Raw genomic sequence first — 19,060 nt, 5'->3', positions numbered from 1 at the left:
AGAGGATCATCTTGTATAAGCTCCAATTTCTACCATGGTGCAGAAGCTAAGAAGCTGAGCTGTAAACAAGATTTATCTGGGTCAAATCTGAACTCTACTATAAAGTCACTAAGGTTGCAGTCCTATACATGCTATCCTGGAAGTAAGCCCCATTGAAGGCAGTGCTGCTAACTCGTGAGTAGACATGCATAGGATTGTGCTGTCAGTGTCCTTAGGAAAGCTGCTCCATCTCATCCCCCCACCCAATCTGCAACACTGGGTGAGCTACGTCACAAGACTGTTATACATATTACAAGAAGTTGATGTAATGTGCGTAGACAGACAGATAATGCAGTGTGTGGGGAGGCAGAGCCTCACTGCCAGAGTCATTTGAAAAGTGTGAGGCACCCAAGCACCCACAACCCGCACACTCTGCCTGCTTGCTCCTCTGCAAGCAGAGGAGCTGTGTGAGGTACCCAAGCACCCACAACCTGCTTGCACCCACAACCTCCTCTGCTTGCAGAGGAGCAAGCAGGCAGAGTGTGCGGGTTGTGGGTGCTTGGGTACCTCACACAGCAGAGGTGCTTTTTGAAGGACACCTTTTCGAATGGTGGGGCACATGGTGGTGGTGCTTTTCAAAGGACTGCGATGGGGAGGCTCTGCCTCACCTCACAAGGTGCTGGTGCCTTTCGAAGGACTGTGGTGGGGAGGCTCTGCCTCATCTGCCTCCTCACCCACCACACGTCCCTACTATCTATCCAGAGCTACAGATCACTTACTTATGTAGCACCCTCAGTGTGCAGACGGCAAGAGCGGGCAACTTGGGCCGCTGCCCCGAGGAACGTACAATCTGAAGCCTGACGGGAGGGAGACCCAGAAGAAGGAGGGAAATGGCCGCCTGGGCTACGCTTACTTCGGCTCACCACCCGCGCTGGGCCACTCCCTCTCCGGCCCTCAGGGGAGGGCAGCCGGGCGGGGCCTGCGGGACCCGTCGTGGGCTGGATCCTGCGGCCGACAGCAGAAGGGCCGCGGCCGGGGCTCTGCGCTCCTGCCCCCACCCGCGCCGGTTCCCAGCCGCTCGAGAGCCTTTGGCGGGGTTCCGAAGGCGCCCGGCCCTGCGGCGCCGGGGAGCGGAGGCCGCACCTCCCTGGCTCCGAGCACGGGGCGGCGCCGCGGCGCCCTTCCGGGTGCAGCTGCAGCCCAGGCTGCGAGGCGAGAGGACCTGGACGGGCGCCGCGTCGTGCTCCGAGGTGTTTCTGCGGGGGGAGGGCACGACTGTCGACAGCAGAGACCCCGCGCTGGGCCTTCAGGCCAGGAGGCAGGTGAGGCAGAGCCTCCCTACCGTAGTCTTCCGAAAAGCAGCGCCGCCGCTGTGGAGGCGCCGAAGCAGGCAGGGAGAGCGCCTGGGTTGAGAGTGCTTGGGCGCCTCACACGGCGGCGGTGCTGCTTTTCGAAGGGCTACGGTAGGGAGGCTCTGCCTCACCTCACTCAGTGCTTGTGTTGTGGGCGCCTCACATCTTGGTGGCGCTGCTTTTCAGAACACTACAGTAGGGAGGCTGTGCCTCACCTGCTCATGGGTTGTGAGTGCTTAGGCGCCTCACACAGTGGCAGCGCTACTTTTCAAAGGATTATGTCAGGGAGGCTCTGCCTCACCTGACTCCAAGCATGGGTTGTGAGTGCTACTTGGGCTCCTCACACAGCAGTGGTTCTGCTTTTTGGAGGACTACGGTAGAGAGACTCTGCCTCCCTGACTCTAAGCTTGGGCACCTCACAAGGTAGCTTTTTGGAGGACTATAGTAGGGAGGCTCTGCCTCACCTGACTCTGTGCATGGATTGTGAGTGCTTGGGCACCTCACATCGTGGTGGCCCTGCTTTTTGGAGGATTATGGTAGGGAGGCTCTGCTTCACCTGCCTCCCCACCCACCAAACCTCCCTGCGTCTGACTGGGGGGATTTCTCTGAACCTTAAATGCTGAGTCTAGGCGGAAGAGCCACTGGTGCTGTTTCCACCAGCGGGAAGGCTGTGCCTGTACTTACTGAAATCTGCCACTTTGCCTTCAAAGGCCTGGAAGCCCCTCCACCCCTCTCCCAAATATAATGTGTGGCTTGTTTCCTATTTTGTTGCATTTATTTACTCCAGGCGTGGGCAAACCCCAGCCCACAGGCCGTTTGCAGCCCTCGGGGACCCCCAATTTGGCCTGCAGGGAGCGCCCAATCTCCAATGAACCTCTGCCCCATTGGTGACTGTTGGAGCCCACACCAACCTCTGAATAATTTACGTCTCCATGTGTTTCTTCTGCCTTGGTGTGTATGCTTTCACTCTGCAAGAGATGTGTTGCAAACAGTTCCTAGTTCTCATGTGTTTCTGCATGCCTGTATTATAGTTCTTATTTGCATGATAAATAAGCTCAGTAAAATTCATTCACTTAAGTTCCATCTAATGTATTCATTTATGTAAATTTATTCAAATTTGAAATGTAAATTACTTCCCACCCATCACTCCTGACACAGTGTCAGAGAGATGATGTGACCCTCCTACTAAAATGTTTGCCCATCCCAATTTATTTGATAACTGCTTTCATAGCACTGGAAGCTGCACTTCTGTGCTTTTCAAACCACAGTGAGATGTAGACATTCAACTGGCAGAGCTTTTTGCATTGCCTTCCTTCCCTTTTCTGTACGTCAATGTCAACAATGGGGCTAAAACACCTCCAAATGTCAGAGGCTGTGGTGGGTCCATAGCATTTTTATGTAGAGTAGAAAACTGGGGAAGATTTGTAGGGCAACTTTGTGCTTGTCCCAACTGGGTGTGCTTGCATCATGTCTCCAGATGAACTGCTGCTATAATTGGCATCTCACATGGCTGCCAATCGATGTATTAATGTAAAGCTGCATTGGATAGAAGCCACCCTTATGAAATCCTGTGCGTACTTACTTGAGAGTCAGCCCTACTGACTCAGAGCACAATCCTGTGCATGTCTGCTCAGAAGTAAGTGTCTTTGTAGTCAATGAGATTTACTCCCAGGAAAGTGTAGATGGGGTTGCAGCCTCAGTGGAGCTAACTTCCAAGTAAACATGTGCAGAATCAGGCTGCATATCTATTTGCCCTCCTAATTAATGTATGTATGTATGTATGTATGTATGTATGTATGTATGTATGTATGTATGTATGTATGTATTTATATACCACCTTTTCTCCTTCTAAGAATACTCTTCAGATATTGCTCAAGGCAGTTTACATAGGCAGGCTTCCTAGATCCTAGAGAGATAATATCTGTGCTACACTAGGGATTCCTGGCAGTAAATAATTCCTGGTCTTGTACTGCAGTGTTCAGAGTTACTGTTTGTTTCCCTGTGTGTATTTGCATTTTAGAGCTGCACAGGTAGTATTCTTTGATTCCTAATCTTTGTCAAGTTTGCATGCTGACTTTTTTTGTTGTGTTTTCTTTGTGTTTTCATATGGCTTCTTTTCTTTTTAATCCCCCTTGAAGTTTTGAAAACTATATTCTGAATGAATACTGAGGTCTCTCTCTTCTTTCTCTGGATCTTAAGGAGCTACAAATTCTAGAATGGTGATTGGCAATGACTGAAGGAGAAACTCAGAAGCTGCTTCCCAGGTTAATTCAAGAGGGGAAGTTTGCTCTCTTCAAAGAAGAGATTGAAAATGTTGCAGATCTGGGCAGGAATGTAAGGCAGAAGCACTTTGGGAGGTCAGGGGACACTCTGCTCCACTACGCAGCTCGGCATGGCCACCTGAAAATCCTGGGCTACTTGGTTGAGACTTTGGCAATGGACATTGAATTGTTTAATAACGATTACAAGCGCCCCCTGCATGAAGCAGCCTCCATGGGCCACAGGGACTGCCTCTTGTACCTGCTGGATAGAGGAGCTGCTGTGGATTGCTTGAAGAAAGCAGACTGGTATGTCACTGCTAGAAGGCTTTGCCTTCAATTCTCATTTTGTTTAATCCTATATATCACCTGATTTGCCTAGGCCAATGCATATTTTCTCAGAAATTGCTTTTGTTATATTTGACAAGGCGTACTCCAAAGACAGCATGCATAGGATTGTAAACCAATTCTAATTTTTCTTATTAAATATGTATAGTCCATCTTTCAGTCCTGCATATGTGACCATTAAGGGGAATGATAACAATAACACTTAAAATTAAAACGCAACAATAAAATGGCAAGAAACAACAGCTATAGCTAAAAACAAGAAGAGGTAGTCTACAGCGGTAGAAAATTCCAGGAATATTCATTCAATTGAGCCTCCCAGGATAAGGAGTTCCATAATCTGGGCACCACCACTGAAAAGTCCTTGTCCCATATGCCTACCAGCTGTACCCTACAGCAGCAGGACCCAGAGCTGAGCCTCTGCACTGAAGTGGGCAAGCAGAGTCCTGGGTGTTCAAGGCATATTTAGGTGCATTATATCAGCAGTCAAAAAAAATCAGCAGTCAGACAGAAAAAATGGCCTGCCTGTTGCCACCTCCTGTGATTGTAGTGGAAGCCTACAGGTAAAAAAAAGGCAAGAATAGCGCACCATCTAGGCTTCTGAGTTAATCGCCATTGGCCACGTTTCTCTCCAGATGCAGAGTGGCGTTGCTCTGTCCTTGGCATCTCTGCACCTTGAAAGGGCGGTTTGAGTGCCAAAAGTTCAGGATAAGACCGCTGGAAATGAAAACATGTTATTGCAAATGCTCAATAAGGGGCAGTTCACATGTTCTGCGCTGCACGTAAGTGACAGAACTACCGTTGTGTATCTTAACCCATTCACAGATAGAGTAAGGGTCTTTCATGAATAAGAAAAGGATCATAGAGAGGAGAGGTTCTGAATCCTTCCCAAACCCCCATCCCAAAACGTTTATATCCCTTTAGTCCATTGCTCCAAACACTTCTCTCCATTCCCAGCTAGGCTACTGGACATGAGTGGGATTGGAGAGCAGGCATTAACATAATGGACTATGAGGAGGTAAAGCACAATGGGGCCAAGGGAAGAATACCTCACCTCAACCATTCTCTGTTTTTATGTGTGAATAGGTCAGGCACATAAATGATAGCTTCATCATGTCTGATTTGGTCCTGAATAAGAGACTGCAAGGAACCAATTTTGTAAGTACAGTAAGCCCCTCACAATGTCCATTACAATTTTATCTCAAAAACACGTTTGCTCTGGAAAGACCATTGCTAGCCTCTCCCTTGGTTACACTCCTGCTTTGTGAACATGGTAGACAAAAGAAGTGAGTCTACCACCATCATGTTTTGTTTGGACTTCAGTAATGACAATTTTGCCACCAGGGTGGCCTTCATACTCCAATAGTGTTCAAGATTCAGCTTTTCATAGAATGTTCTTTCCCTTTGAAATACTGTACTGAAGTACATAACACCTCATAAAAGAATTATTAGCATGAGTGAACTAAGAACTATAATAAAACATTTTGCACGCTACTTAAGAGTTGTTTAATAAAAGCAGGATTGGGGAAGTGCTTTTCCCAGATGCCTCAGAATTCAGAATATTTCTGGCAAGTACAAGGCTGGCTCTGAAGTACTGAATGATGGTTCCTGGAAATTGGAAAGAGTTTTACAGCCCTGATAGCCTCTCTTTTATTTTCCTCCCTCCTCTCCACTTCTAGGACTCCCCTAATGATGGCTTGTACAAGGAGAAACCTGCAAGTGATTCAAGATCTTCTTCAGCATGGAGCAAACCCATTGCTGAAGAACAAAGACGGCTGGAACTGTTTCCATGTAGCCAGTCGGGAGGGTGACCCTTTGGTTATCCAGTACTTGCTTGATGTCTCTCCCAACATCTGGAACACAGAAAGTAAAATCAAAAGGACTCCTCTGCATACTGCAGGTAGGGTCTATGTTAACAGGTGAATGAGCCTAAGGCCCAAATCCTAACCCACTTTCCAGCACTGGCATAGCTGTGCCAATGGGGTGTGTACTGCATCCTGCAGTTAGGGGATACGCACAGAGACCTCCTCAAGGCAAGGGAATGTTTATTTCCTTGCCTTGGAGCTGCATTGCCCTTATGTTGGTGCTGGAAAGTGGGTTAGGATTGCGCCTTAAGAGTGACGTATTACCACAGGAGTACATGGAGAATAAATATCCCATGTGTGAAGGAACCAGAGTCAGAACAGATGGTACTCCACCTTGTCCCTGCTTGATTACAATACTAGTGTGCTAGAAGTTGGTATTTGATGCCTGCTGGGGAAATATGGACCCCAGAAGAAGAGTCTCTCATTTGCCAAACCAGATTTGAAAGAGGAGTGTGGGGGTATCCATGGTAAAAAAAAAGGGGGGGGGATATGCTGATATGGATCTTGGCCAGAGGAAAGGCATTGCTGTGGATGATATAGCACTAGAGCAAGAGTTCTGTGAAAATTCAGTTTTATTTTTGCTTCCAACTAATTACAGAAAACCAAGCCTCTTTTTCTAAGTCTAACCTTGATTAGAAGGTTAGATTTAGGTATACATACATATCCATCCACAGAAAACATAGCACCAATGACAGGAGTTCTTCCTCTCCAAACAATGAGTTACTCTAATATTTTCTTATCTGTTTGTCCTCATCATTACATAAGATCCTGGAAGCACACAGGGCAATTTTTGAAGGCTTTAAAAATGTCTTTTTCTTCTAATTTACAAAGATATATTTTATTTATGCATTTCTTTGAAAATATCTCCACCCTGCCTGGCCTAAACCAACAGGGAAGCTCAGGGAAGCTTACAACATTAATACAAAACTAATTAAAAACATATATCAAGTAAAAATGGATCAACAAACCAGAGCAGCTGCATAACAAATAGGAGTAAACAAAACGAACAGAGCAGAAAAACAAATCAATTAAAGCTTCAGTGGAACGAAACAGTTTTAATTCCCCTTTGAAACACCAGCACAAAAGGAGCTGTCCTGATCTCCATCGGGAGTGAGTTACAATACCCAGGCACTGCAGCAGAGAAGGCTGTCATAATTCAACACCAACTGTACCTCCAGAGGTGACAGCACATGCAACAGAGCCTCCCTTGATGACCTCACAGGATGGGCAGATTCATGTGGGGAGAAATGGTCCTTCAAGGCCCCAAACTGTTCAGAACATTATAGCTCATCACCAGCACTTTGGATTGTCCCCAGAAACATACAGGCCGCTAATGAAGACAGTACAACAGGAGTATGACATGGTCATGTCCCCATCTCCATTCAACTACCTGACTGTTGGATTCTGCACTAATTGCAGTTTCCAAACAGTCTTCACAGGCAGGCCCACAAAGGGTGCACTTCAGTAGTTCAGTCTTAATGTTACCTGTGTGTTGGGTGACCATAGCCAATAGGTCTGATTGACCCAAGGGTGCAACCTGAACTGGTTAGAAGCATTCGAGGTCACGACCATCACCTGAGCATCCATGTTCAAAACGGGTTCAAGGGCATGCCAAATTGTGAACCTGATTAAGAGGAGTGCAGCCCCATTCAGACCAAGTGGTGAGTCCAATTCCTGGTCTGCAGATCTCCTCTCTAATAGTACCTCTGTCTTGTCCAGATTTAAATTTCAAATGTACAAAGAAACTGATGTTTTGCCTGCTTGTGTTTCATTTTCCATTTCCCATCTGATAGGCATTTGACTGCCTGAGTTTGCTGTTACAATGACATGAATTTTAATTCAAAACCAGAATTCTAAGGCAAGGGGAACCAAAGAGCAAAAGATTCTGTACCCATGTTTCTCTCAAAACCAATTTCATTTTGTGTCCTCTCTTGTCACACAGCAATGCATGGCTGCCTGGAGGTAGTGAAAGTACTCCTTGAACGGTAAGCAGACTTCCTGTCCTTGTTTCTTGACAGAGCCACAAACACCTGCCCTGCTCCTTCCCCCGTCATTGCGTACCAGATCTGGTGTGTAGAGCTGCAGGCTCTTTTGTGGCTCATGTTTGCAGAGTCTATGGCTAGCATTGAGCACCTTTTTTCCAGAACCTTTGAAGAAGACTTAGGCCAAAATGTGTTGGGCATTTGTGAACCTATGAATAAATACCTTTGATTCAGAGGCCCTTTTAGAGGCTCTCCCTTTTTTCCTTCATTTTGACTCGGTACTGCCCTCATTTTTTTCTGCTCCTGCAAAGGAGGGTGGGAAATGTTTATGGTGGCACTCAAGCTCTGGATCTCTCTCCCACAGTATGTTTAACCAGCACCTTCTTGACTATTCTTTAGGCCCCATGCAAGTCTACCCTGTTCTCTTTTAATGGTTCTCTCCCCCTTTTATTGATTGTTTGCTGATTTTCAGATTTAAAATCACTGTTTAATCTGTTGTGCTCCCTGGGGCATTTGGTGGGCCGCTGTGAGATACAGGAAGCTGGACTAGATGGGCCTATGGCCTGATCCAGTGGGGCTGTTCTTATGTTCTTATGTTTTATTTTCTTTTTTTAAAAATGTTCTTTTATATGATATGTTACCTGCCTCAAGGCTAGTGTAGAAGCTGGGATCTTGATCAGTGTTTCTCAACCAGAGATACTTGTACCACCAGTGGTACCTAAGGTGGTGTCTGGTGGTGCATGCAGGACCCCCAGACCCCTGCCACCTGGTAGAGAGACCAGGTGCAACACGACAAGCAGCAGTAAGGAGGTTCAGCTCAGTAAGCAGAGCTCTACCACGTGCTTTTCACACACTTGAAAAAGCCCTACTGTCTGTCCTTAGCCTCTTACCTGTGTTTGTTGCATCATACCTGGCCTCCCAATCCAGAAGTAACTGGTGATGCAGTTACTTCTGGTGGTGCTTCCGGTAGGTGGATTATGCAAAGTGGTATGGCAGGGGGCAAACGTTGAAAAACACTGATCTAGATCCCTGAAAAAAGAGAGGAAAAAAAGAGGGAAAAAAAGATTGAGAAATAAGCAGATAAGAGGATTAACGCACTTCCTGGCCTGACCACCAGCCAAGGCACATATGCCTGCTCACGAGTCAACGCAACTGTGAGACTGCTTCGCTTTCCATAGGGCTCCATAGACTGGAAGGGAGGCAGTTGGGAGGGTGGAACCTCCTTCTCCGGTGTTTTTGGGGGCTGCACTCATTGGATGATGACCATTCTGACGTCCTTGGAGCCTCTCAGCCTGCCTCGACTAAGCCAAGTCCGCCTACTCACGAGTAAACGCAGCCACATGGCTTCGTTTCGGGCTCAGACTCGCAGCTGGGAGGGGGGAGCTTCTTGGGTGTTTTGGGGGGGCTGCATTCATTGGATCAGGACCATTCTGGTGTCGTTGGATTCCTCTCAGCCTGCCCTTTCTAACGGAGTATGGTAAGTACGCCTACTTGCGAGTAAACGCATGATACGGCTCACTTTCACTTTCCATAGGGCTCCATGCATCCTTTCCTTCCAGTTTTTTGGCCATAACTTTTGAACGAAAGGAGCGATTTCAATTCCGTGTTTTGCACTGCACTCCGCTGGCCATTCCACATCCAACGGTGTATGGCATGACACGGTAGCTCCTAACCCCGCGATGTTAGCACATCACCCCCCAGGGTGCATCACCCCCCCCGGCGTGTCACCTGGTGCAGCCTGAACCCCTCGCACCACCCTAGCGACACCAGTGCCCCAACAGATAACTAACTGTTGCTTCTCATTCTCCATAGCCTTCCTGAGTTCCAGCCCTTTATTAGTACTTCTTGTTGTACCCTTCCACCCCAAGTTAGTCTGTACAGAACAGAATTAACAGAGAAAAGCAGCATGAGAAATGTGGGCAAGCAAAAGTGAATGTGAGAATCCGGCAGTCTTCCTGTTTTTTCAGTCTTCTACCTTTGCTGTACACTTCAACCTGAGAAATTTCAAAGGGCAATTGCAGCAGAAAGCCACTGAATTATAATTCTTTCACTAACCTGATTGTGATTCTCAGGACTTGTACTATGATTAAAAATAGTTTTTATGTTACAGAAAATCTAAATTTGCTCATTTCGTTGTTTAGCTTGTTTTTACTGTGTCTAGAGCCCCAGCACTCGGTGTGTTTGGTGTTCATATTCCGTTTACCACTCACTTGGCTTATCTTCCAGTGTCATTTAACCTATTTAGAACCCAATCCTAACCAACTTTCCAGCACCGATTCAGCTATGCCAGTGGGGCACACACTGCACTCTGCAGTGGGGAAGCAGTCACTGAGACCCCTTCAAGATAAGGAAATGTTTGTTCCCTTATCTTGGGGCTGCATTGCCCCATATCCAACATCAGGATGTTGGATAGGATTGGTCTGTTAGTTGTGCTTGCATACCATCCTTGTTGTCTTCTTCATTCATCTGATGAAGCAGGGCAGGGGTAGGCAGACATTAGGCTGCCAGAAAGACCTTGTTTACCTTGGAAGCTGTCAGTGCAAAGTGGCAACTTGGAGAGGTGGAGCATGTCACAAAATGGCAGCTTGGGAAGGCAGAACAAGTTGCAAAATGACAGCAAAAATTTACATATTGTTTTTTGTAATTTGTACACACGTACAAAACACAGTAGCACACTCTACTCAATGTTATGCCCATGTTCCAAATAAGGGAGGGCTGGAATTTGACTCTGGGTTCCAGGGAATGAGGGAGGACACAAGAAGAAAAATTCAAACCACAAGGCAAGGGAGGGCAGAAGATTCAGATGTGACTTTATAATTTAGAATTAATAGGCTCACATTCTGCCTGTCTCTGCAGTAGGGGATCCCTTTATAACAGAAGCATCCATATGCCCTTTATCACACAGTGAACAGATAGTGAGCATGAAATCATGAGGGGTTTTGTTTTTTGAACAGGTTCCTGTGTCTTGAACTGCTGATGCTTTTCTGTTACTGAATGGTTATGCCGGTGGAAAGCTTCATCAGTTTCACTTGGGCCAGTTATATGCTATGGTGTTCAAGCACAGGCACCTGTCTGTACCAAAACAAGGTTCTTACCCTAGAACACCCGCAGCTGTAGTGCATAATGGCAGCCGAATAATGCCAAACCAACAGTATACTGTACTGTGATCTAGGCCTGTACTCTCTCTTATATGTGTTTTATACCTGCACTTATTCCAAGGTGCAGCTATGAACCTGACAGCAGGGACAAATGCGGAGTCACTCCGTTCATGGATGCAATACAAAGCGGAAACCTTGATATTGCCCAGCTGCTTCTAGACAAACACATGGTATGTATAAGAGATGTGGATAATGATAGTACCTTAAACAACAACAACTAGCAGTTTATGAACATAAAACACTGAGTCAGACCATTGGTCCATCTCAGCGTCATCTACAGACTTGAACTGACAGCAGATCTCCAAGGCTTCAAGCAAGCGTCTTCTCCATCCCTAGCTGGAGTTGCTGCGAAGGATTGTACCCGAGACCTCCTGCTTGCAAAGCAGGGCTTGATGACTGAGCTGCAGAGTTTGAATATTCTGGTTTTCTTAAGGCATGGTGAAAAAGCATGCTGATATTAAACAGAAGATTTGTTGATATTGGTATCAGCTTTAGATTTTGATCATTTTCTATTATTGATCTATGTTCAAAGTGTAAAAGACATGATCTATGATATTTGGCTTGTAATGTACTGAAATTGGCTTCTATTTAGCAATAGTGAACTTTTCACCCTTCCTTCCCAGGCTTGTTTCACAGCCAGGGATGCACTTGGCACACAGCCATTGCACCAGGCTGCTGTCACAGCACAGGACGATGCCCTTCGGTTCCTTGTTGTGGATCTTGGCGTCGATGTCAACACAAAAGCCACCCCGCTCCAGCTAACTGCACTGCATTATGCTGCCAAGGTCCTAGCTTTTTTCTTTAGCTTGGCTGCTGAATTCAGAGACTGTTTTTCTAAGAGATGTGTGTCACTGAAAAAATGCCCTGTGTGTGTGCAGTGATGTTATTCTCAGCCTCCATGGCATGTAATTCAAACCAGGGAGGAAAGGTCAATGTCATGCAGCATAAATGATTGGAAAAAAGTTGAAACCTGCCAATGGCCATGATACTGTCTGGTTGCAAAATGGCACCACTCTAGGCCATTGCATCTCTCTGGTTAAATCCCAGTATGCCTTTCAGTGGAAGTTAGAGTGGGAAAGCAGTTCAATTTTAAATCAGAAGTGCCATTATGGTTTGTGGCTCTGGTCTTTTTAAGTCTCTGTTCTTCAGACTTTGATGTTTGCAAATACTTATGATTGCCACATCCACAATTTTCCAGAGCAGGAGAGGCTAGGTCATAAGTACTTAATTTGAAGCAACACTCTTTGTTCCCACGTTTGCCAACTGGAAAACTGGGGGTGGGGGGGTCTAACCAACAGCTTTATAGCCTGCCCTGCTGCCCACTCCTTCTTGAAGCACTAGCGGGACTCTGATCCACAGCATGCAATGATTCTGGCACCCTCCTCCCACACAGAACTTAGGAATGGGAAACCCTATGTTATCAGATGGGCATTTGCACCTGCTGAGTTGAGAATTCTCTCAGACTTCCCATAGTCTCTGCTGGGATCCTGGAGTGATTTGGAAGGTCTGGAGCAAGGAGGTGGGATCACTGAGGATGCATTGGGTCTTCCAAATTTGTTCCCTGTAAGAGTGAGGCACCTTACTGAGTAGTGGTCTTGGGAGGGAGTGCTCCATATCTGCTTATTCCCCTGCCTTAATTCTCTAGGACAGCAGGTTCCAAACTGTGGCCCACGGGGCAGACCCAGCCTTATGAAAAAGCCTTCCTCATGCAGCAATTATTCTGTGCTGCAGCATCATCTTTCCATCCAATCTCACAAACTTGCCCTGGGCAGCTGCATTCACCCAGAAATTGTGGCGCATAATCTGCTGGGGTGACAGGCAGCAGAAGCTGAAGTGGAAGTTTGTAAGGAGATCAAATGGAAAGATAAGAGACTGAGGCACAGAACAGTAAGCATAGCACAAAGAAGGCTTTTTCGTAACACAGCTGTCCCATGGTTTGGAGACCGCTGCTCTGTGTGCTAGGACCATGATGGGGTCATCCTCCTCCAAGGAGGTTTCACCCATTTGTTCTTGTCTGGTTCTGATAAATGGGGCATGACAGTTTCAATCACAGACCATCCTTAAAGTGCAGCTTGGCCGTGAGATGTCTGAATCCCATTGCTCTTCCTGGATCTAGTGCAGGTGATTTTGCAGCATGACATAAGCTCTATTGATGCTTTCTTTCCTGCTGCAATCAGTCACAACAACTTCTGCTTTCTGCTTCCAATGGAACTTGCATAGTCTTTCTCACACTTCCCTATATTTGGGTCATCGGAGAAAGTCTTTCAGCCACAACCCTTTCTAAGCTTCATCAGCTGCACATATCACTAAATGTCATTGAGTCCAAGATCTCCTCATGTCCTGGAGCAAAAAGGGCTGAAAATACACCTCTATGTGGCACTGGATGCATGTTAGACAATTATGACCCTGGTCAGTCTCATGACATTTTGAATTGGGCTGATGGCAGGGAAGCCTCATGTCCCACTGGCTTTAGGAAAAAAGCCACCTGTTGATTCTTCAAAGCAACAGCCCCATCCCAGGTGGCTGGCTAAGGAGAAAATTCTGTGACCAGCCACACCTTGCTTTGGTCAGGAGCTTTATACATGTAAACAAGTCTAGTTTGGTTCTGAGAAAAAGACATGCATGTGCATATTCTGGGCTGACTGAAGCTACTGGGTTCCCCCCCTCAAAAAAACACAACACACCTTATTATTTGTGCCTTCCTCTGCGCAGGCTTTTTAAACAAAGCAGGAAATGAGCAGGAAATGAGGAGCATATTGGGAGCACTCCCAGCACATTCCACACTTCCTGCTTTGTTAAAAGGTCCCATGTGGAGGAAGGAGCAAGGTGAGGGGGCAGTATCACTATGTTCTCGTGCTTGGAACTGCAGGTGGCACCTGCAACTGGCACCACCCATATGGAGGAAGGAGTGAAGTAAGGGAACTGGCTGTATTGATGGCAGATTGGAGGGAGGCAGTGGGCATCTGTTCACTGTTGTCATCTCCCCATCTACTGCCAGTTCAGACATCATTGTTCACATCATGGATGGGGTGACATGTTCCACTCTTTAGTGTTGCTTATCTCTTTGGCACATATTTGGTATACCTAAAGATACTTTAGCAGAAATGCTCAGTAATGGGAAACCTGTGCCTTTTAATGATGCGGACTTTTAGAGCTTCACCACTCACAAGGGGGCAGGATTTTTCTCATTGTACTCCCATCATCTCATGTCTTTCTTTGAGAGATGAGACGGGAGAGTGAAAAAGTTCTGTTTTGCTGACCTTGACAATTGTGTTTTCATTCATAATGCAGGAAGGACATGCAGGCACTCTTAAGACACTTCTGTCCCTTGGTGCCAATCTGAATTCCAAGGATGGGAAAAATCGAACTGGTAAGACCTTGCATAATTTTATAATGAGATTCTGGTAGGCATTATTAAAACACATTGAAGGCAAGAGCATGGGGAAGGAAGTGGGAGGAGACCAAGTTGGAATGGGATGGAACAAGGACTGGAAGCACCTACTTGGACTTATGCCAGTGAAAGGACTGGCACAGGTCTAAGTACACCTGTACTTGCACTGGAGTCTTACCCCAGGTAGGGGAACAAATGTTTCCTTACCAAGAGGAGACCTCTGGGACTGGCCCCTCCACTACAGGATGCAGCGCACTCTCTGGCTGGTATTGGCAGGAAGGGAAAAGGTAGGATTGAGGCCTTAGAGTTGCAACAAGTACTTTGTTAACCGATTTGACTAATAACCTTTTGATTGAATAAGAAGATGCCCTTGACTAATAGTGCAGTACATATTTGAAAAGTACCTACAGCACAAGAAATTTTTGCCAACTATAGGCCAGTCAGCCTAACATCTGTACCGGGTAAGATGGTGGAATGCCTCATCAAAGATAGAATCTCAAAACACATAGACGAACAAGCCTTGTTGAGAGAGAATCAGCATGGCTTCTGTAAGGGTAAGTCTTGCCTCACGAACCTTTTAGAATTCTTTGAAAAGGTCAACAGGCTTGTGGATGTGGGAGAACCCGTGGACATTATATATCTGGACTTTCAGAAGGCGTTCGACACGGTCCCTCACCAAAGGCTACTGAGAAAACTCCACAGTCAGGGAATTAGAGGGCAGGTCCTCTCCTTGATTGAGACCTGATTGAAGACCAGGAAACAGAGAGTGGGTGCCAATGGGCAATTTTCACAATGGAGAGAGGTGAAAAGCGGTGTACCCCAGGGATCTGTCCTGGGACTGATGCTTTTCAACCTCTTCTTAAATGACCTGGAGACAGGGGTGAGCAGTGAGGTGGCTAAGTTTGCAGACGACACCAAACTTTTCCGAGTGGTAAAGACCAGAAGTGATTGTTAGGAGCTCCAGAAGGATCTCTCCAAACTGGCAGAATGGGCAGCAAAATGGCAGATGCGTTTCAATGTAAGTAAGTGTAAAGTCATGCACATTGGGGCAAAAAATCAAAACTTCACATGTAGGCTAATGGGTTCTGAGCTGTCTGTGACAGATCAGGAGAGAGATCTTGGGTTGGTGGTGGACAGGTAGATGAAAGTGTCGACCCAATGTGCAGCGGCAGTGAAGAAGGCCAATTCTATGCTTGTGATCATTAGAAAAGGTATTGAGAACAAAACGGCTAATATTATAATGCCGTTGTACAAATGGATGGTAAGGCCACACCTGGAGTATTGCGTCCAGTTCTGGTCACCGCATCTCATAAAGGATATAGTGGAAATGGAAAAGTTGCAAAAGAGAACAACTAAGATGATTACTGGGCTGTGGCACCTTCCTTATGAAGAAAGGCTACAGCGTTTGGGCCTCTTCAGCCTAGAAAGGAGACGCCTGAGGGGGGACATGATTGAGACATACAAAGTTATCCATGGGAAGGATAAAGTGGATAGGGAGATGCTCTTTACACTATCACATAACACCAGAACCAGGGGACATCCACTAAAATTGAGTGCTGGGAGAGTTAGGACAGACAAAATATTTCTTTACTCAGCGTGTGGTTGATCTGTGGAACTCCTTGCCACAGGATGTGGTAACGGCATCTGGCCTGGATGCCTTTAAAAGGGGATTGGACAAGTTTCTGGAGGAAAAATTCATTACGGGTTGCAAGCCATGATGTGTATGTGCAACCTTCTGGTTTTAGAAATGGGCTATGTCAGAATGCCAGATGCAAGGGAGGGCACCAGGATGAGGTCTCTTGTTATCTGGTGTGCTCCCTGGGGCATTTGGTGGGCCGCTGTGAGATACAGAAAGCTGGACTAGATGGGCCTATGGCCTGATCCAGTGGGGCTGTTCTTATGTTCCTAGATAATCACTAAGTGGCACCAGCAATACAAAGATAATTAGAGGCTGTTACTTTCCAAGGCAACCCCTGGAAAGCTGTAGCCAAAATTAACCTTTTCACTGCTCCTGAGACTTCAATTGAACTCCATTAAATTGAAGCCAGCCTCCTTCTCTAAGTTTACAGAGCCTGCTGCAGCCTCCTTCTATTTTGTGAATGCTTGCATTTGGCAGAGGTCTGTTGTTGTTTTTTAAAACCAGGATGTAATCTTAGTTTCCATTTGAAACAAAGTCCCAGGCTACAATTCAGTGCACCATTACTTAAGTATAACACCCATAGAAAGCAATGGGTCTGCTTCTGAGTAAATAGGGCTGCAACTATGTGCAGCTGCACTTACAGTAATTCCTTGTTGCTTGTCTCTACCATGAATTGAATTGCATACTCCTAGTTATGTGTTGTATGTTATATGTTGAGCCTCTGGCTTAACACACCAGGCACCTTAAAGAATTATTTGATTCATGGTTCTTTTGCAGTGGTTCCCAACCTTTTTTTACTCGTATACCCCTTGGCAGCCCATTTCCATAAATTGTACCCCTCATATTAGATCAGGGGTGTCCAAACATTTTGGCAGGAGGGCCACATCATCTCTCTGTGTCAGGAGCCAGGGAAAAACATAATTAATTCACATTTCAAATTTGAATAAATTTGAATAAATTTACATAAACGAATATATTAGAGATGGAACTTATACAAATGAATAAAGGTCTTGCAGTAGCTCAAGGCCTATAAAAGACCTTTCACAAAGCAAGGCCAGTCTTTCCTTTGCTGCCACTGTTGCATCACAGACATGAAACAGCAAGTAGTGGAGGGAGCCCTTGTCCCACAGCTCAGGTGAGAGGTCGAACAGTCATCCTCATGCTGAGAGTAGTTGCTTCAGGCCAGCATGGGCTCCAGAAAGTCTCCGGAGAGCCAGAGGCTAATTGGAGACTAGGGGCTCCCCGTGGGCCGGATTGGGAGCCCCTGAGGGCCACAAGTGGCCCCTGGGCCGGGTTTGGGCACCCATGTATTAGATAAATGTTTGTTATTAATATGAATATAAGCCCTGATCTCCTCCATATGAAAACCCATACTTTATGTATTCATCACAGCATTTTCTCTTTTTATCTGTCTGAAGAACTGAAGACTATGCCTTTGCACTGTTTTGCACCAGAAATGTGCTGAGAAATTCTTGGTGATTGATCACTTTCCTATTATGTTTCAGCTTTTTTACTGTGCTGGTTTTCAATTACTGATTCATACATGAATTGATCACCAAAAATTAGCTATTGGTGGGGCTTTCACAGCTGGTTACGTCCCTTCCTGCCTTGCTGGCCCTGCAAGGCATTCTGGAACACTCCTTGCCCTTCTGTCATTATTCCATTCTTTTTGAAGTACCCATAAAGGTTCTGTCGAGTGCCCCTGGAGGTATACATAGCCCAGGTTGGGAACCACTGTTCCACTGGTATGTTGTTTACGGTGCACTTACTCCGATAGTGTTTATAAAAAGGTTGCAAAGACCAGAATATTAAAAAATTAAAGAATGAAAATGTATCTTACGATCTTTTACTATATTTTTAATAGAGACTGTACAGTTCTTAGGTAACAATTACTGGTAGGTTATTTTTCAGGATGTGGCCTCAGGTAAAATCAGACAAAACACCTCCCTAAGTTTAACCCCCAACTTATCCGAGGGTCATAGAAAATTCCATGATTTTTGCACAAAACGCTGCCCTCGACTTACCCGTGAGATCATAGGCGTCTGAGGTGGGCAAGTATTTTCAGTTCGTTCCTACAAAAAATGTAGCCAGCAGAAGCCACCTTAAAAGCATGTGTTTTAAAATGGGTTCTGATGTGATGCATACATGAACCATCAAAAAACAAAGAAGTGTTGAAAATTGTTGATTTCTATGAAGATGTATGGAGAATTAATTGCTGGTTAAAGCTCAGGTGGTTAATTTATCAGCTATGTTTTTGTTAATTGGTGACATCCCTGAGTAAAGTGGCTTCCAACCATCTATTTCCTGACCATCTGACTCCAAATCCTATTTTCATTTCAGTATTTTTTTTTGTCTTTCCCCCAGCACTGCACATGGCGTGCGCAGGCCAGCATGCAGCATGCACACAAGTTCTTCTGCAGGCAGGATTGAAGGACTCTCCAGACAGCACTGGAACACATGCGCAACAGCTTGCAAAGAAGTCAGACCTGCTTCAGCTTTTCACAGACATCAGCATCAGTGCATGAAATTGTGTGATGGTGAAGAAAGCAAAACTCACTCCTACCTGCATCTTCCACTTTTTTCTTGATGGGATTATAAATTTAATGTACTCTATTACTAAGGAATCCACAATGTACTCTGAGCCAGCAGGAGATCAGAATTTTGCATCAAAGACACCCAGGCCCTGCCAGCAAAATAAAAGTCGATTTGACTTACATGGTCAGTACTGATTAATTTTGTATTTCTTATTATTCGAATTACACAACTGCATTCATTAACAATAATTCACAAACAACTGATCAGTTGCTTTGACTGAAAAGGGGAACAGGGAAACCAGTAATAAAGTTTTCCAACTCTCTGCCTCCAACAGTAAACAGGAATGTGTTAATGTAGGAATACCATGGCCACAACAAGTGAACAGAAAGCAACTAATTAGCATCTTTAAAAGAAACGGGCAAGGAGGAAGATACTACCTAGAGCCACACTAGTCTGGAAAAGCTTCAGTAACACTTTGGCAGTCCACACTGGATAGACTGGAACTGCATTTTAAGACATAAAACTGCCATAAATTTGGCCTGAAACAGAATGACAT

At 45.7% G+C, this 19,060-nt stretch overlaps 2 protein-coding genes across 10 annotated transcripts in view; one reads left to right on the top strand and one right to left on the bottom strand.

Annotated features, from left to right (window-relative positions):
- FBH1 (F-box DNA helicase 1) overlaps window positions 1-1,132 on the bottom strand; it is a 42,629-nt gene extending 41,497 nt beyond the window's left edge. For 3 of the 4 annotated variants that reach the window (XM_066634293.1, XM_066634296.1, XM_066634295.1), the window contains exon 1: window positions 759-1,132. In XM_066634293.1, coding sequence (XP_066490390.1) covers window position 759 — 1 coding nt within the window. In that variant the 5' untranslated portion in view covers window positions 760-1,132. The remainder of the gene's footprint in view (window positions 1-758) is intronic. The other variant, XM_066634294.1, reaches the window with a different exon arrangement.
- ANKRD16 (ankyrin repeat domain 16) lies at window positions 959-18,683 on the top strand. Of its 6 annotated transcripts, none has more exons than XM_066634299.1 (9): window positions 959-1,229; window positions 2,119-2,282; window positions 3,531-3,898; window positions 5,614-5,834; window positions 7,742-7,784; window positions 11,001-11,109; window positions 11,563-11,724; window positions 14,231-14,309; window positions 18,334-18,683. In XM_066634299.1, the coding sequence occupies exons 3-9, from the start codon at window positions 3,561-3,563 to the stop codon at window positions 18,492-18,494; spliced, it is 1,113 nt and encodes a 370-aa protein (XP_066490396.1). In that variant the 5' UTR covers window positions 959-1,229; window positions 2,119-2,282; window positions 3,531-3,560; the 3' UTR covers window positions 18,495-18,683. The 6 variants fall into 6 exon arrangements, with proteins under 6 accessions (XP_066490396.1, XP_066490401.1, XP_066490398.1 ...); XM_066634300.1 differs by lacking the exon at window positions 959-1,229 and adding an exon at window positions 1,237-1,301; XM_066634304.1 differs by lacking the exon at window positions 11,563-11,724.
- Window positions 18,684-19,060: the final 377 nt, after the last annotated feature.

This window comes from Tiliqua scincoides, chromosome 7 (assembly GCF_035046505.1).
Source record: "Tiliqua scincoides isolate rTilSci1 chromosome 7, rTilSci1.hap2, whole genome shotgun sequence".
NCBI classification, from domain to species: domain Eukaryota; kingdom Metazoa; phylum Chordata; class Lepidosauria; order Squamata; family Scincidae; genus Tiliqua; species Tiliqua scincoides.
Note: the sequence above shows the minus strand (reverse complement) of the source record. Positions and strands in the feature narration are given on the sequence as shown.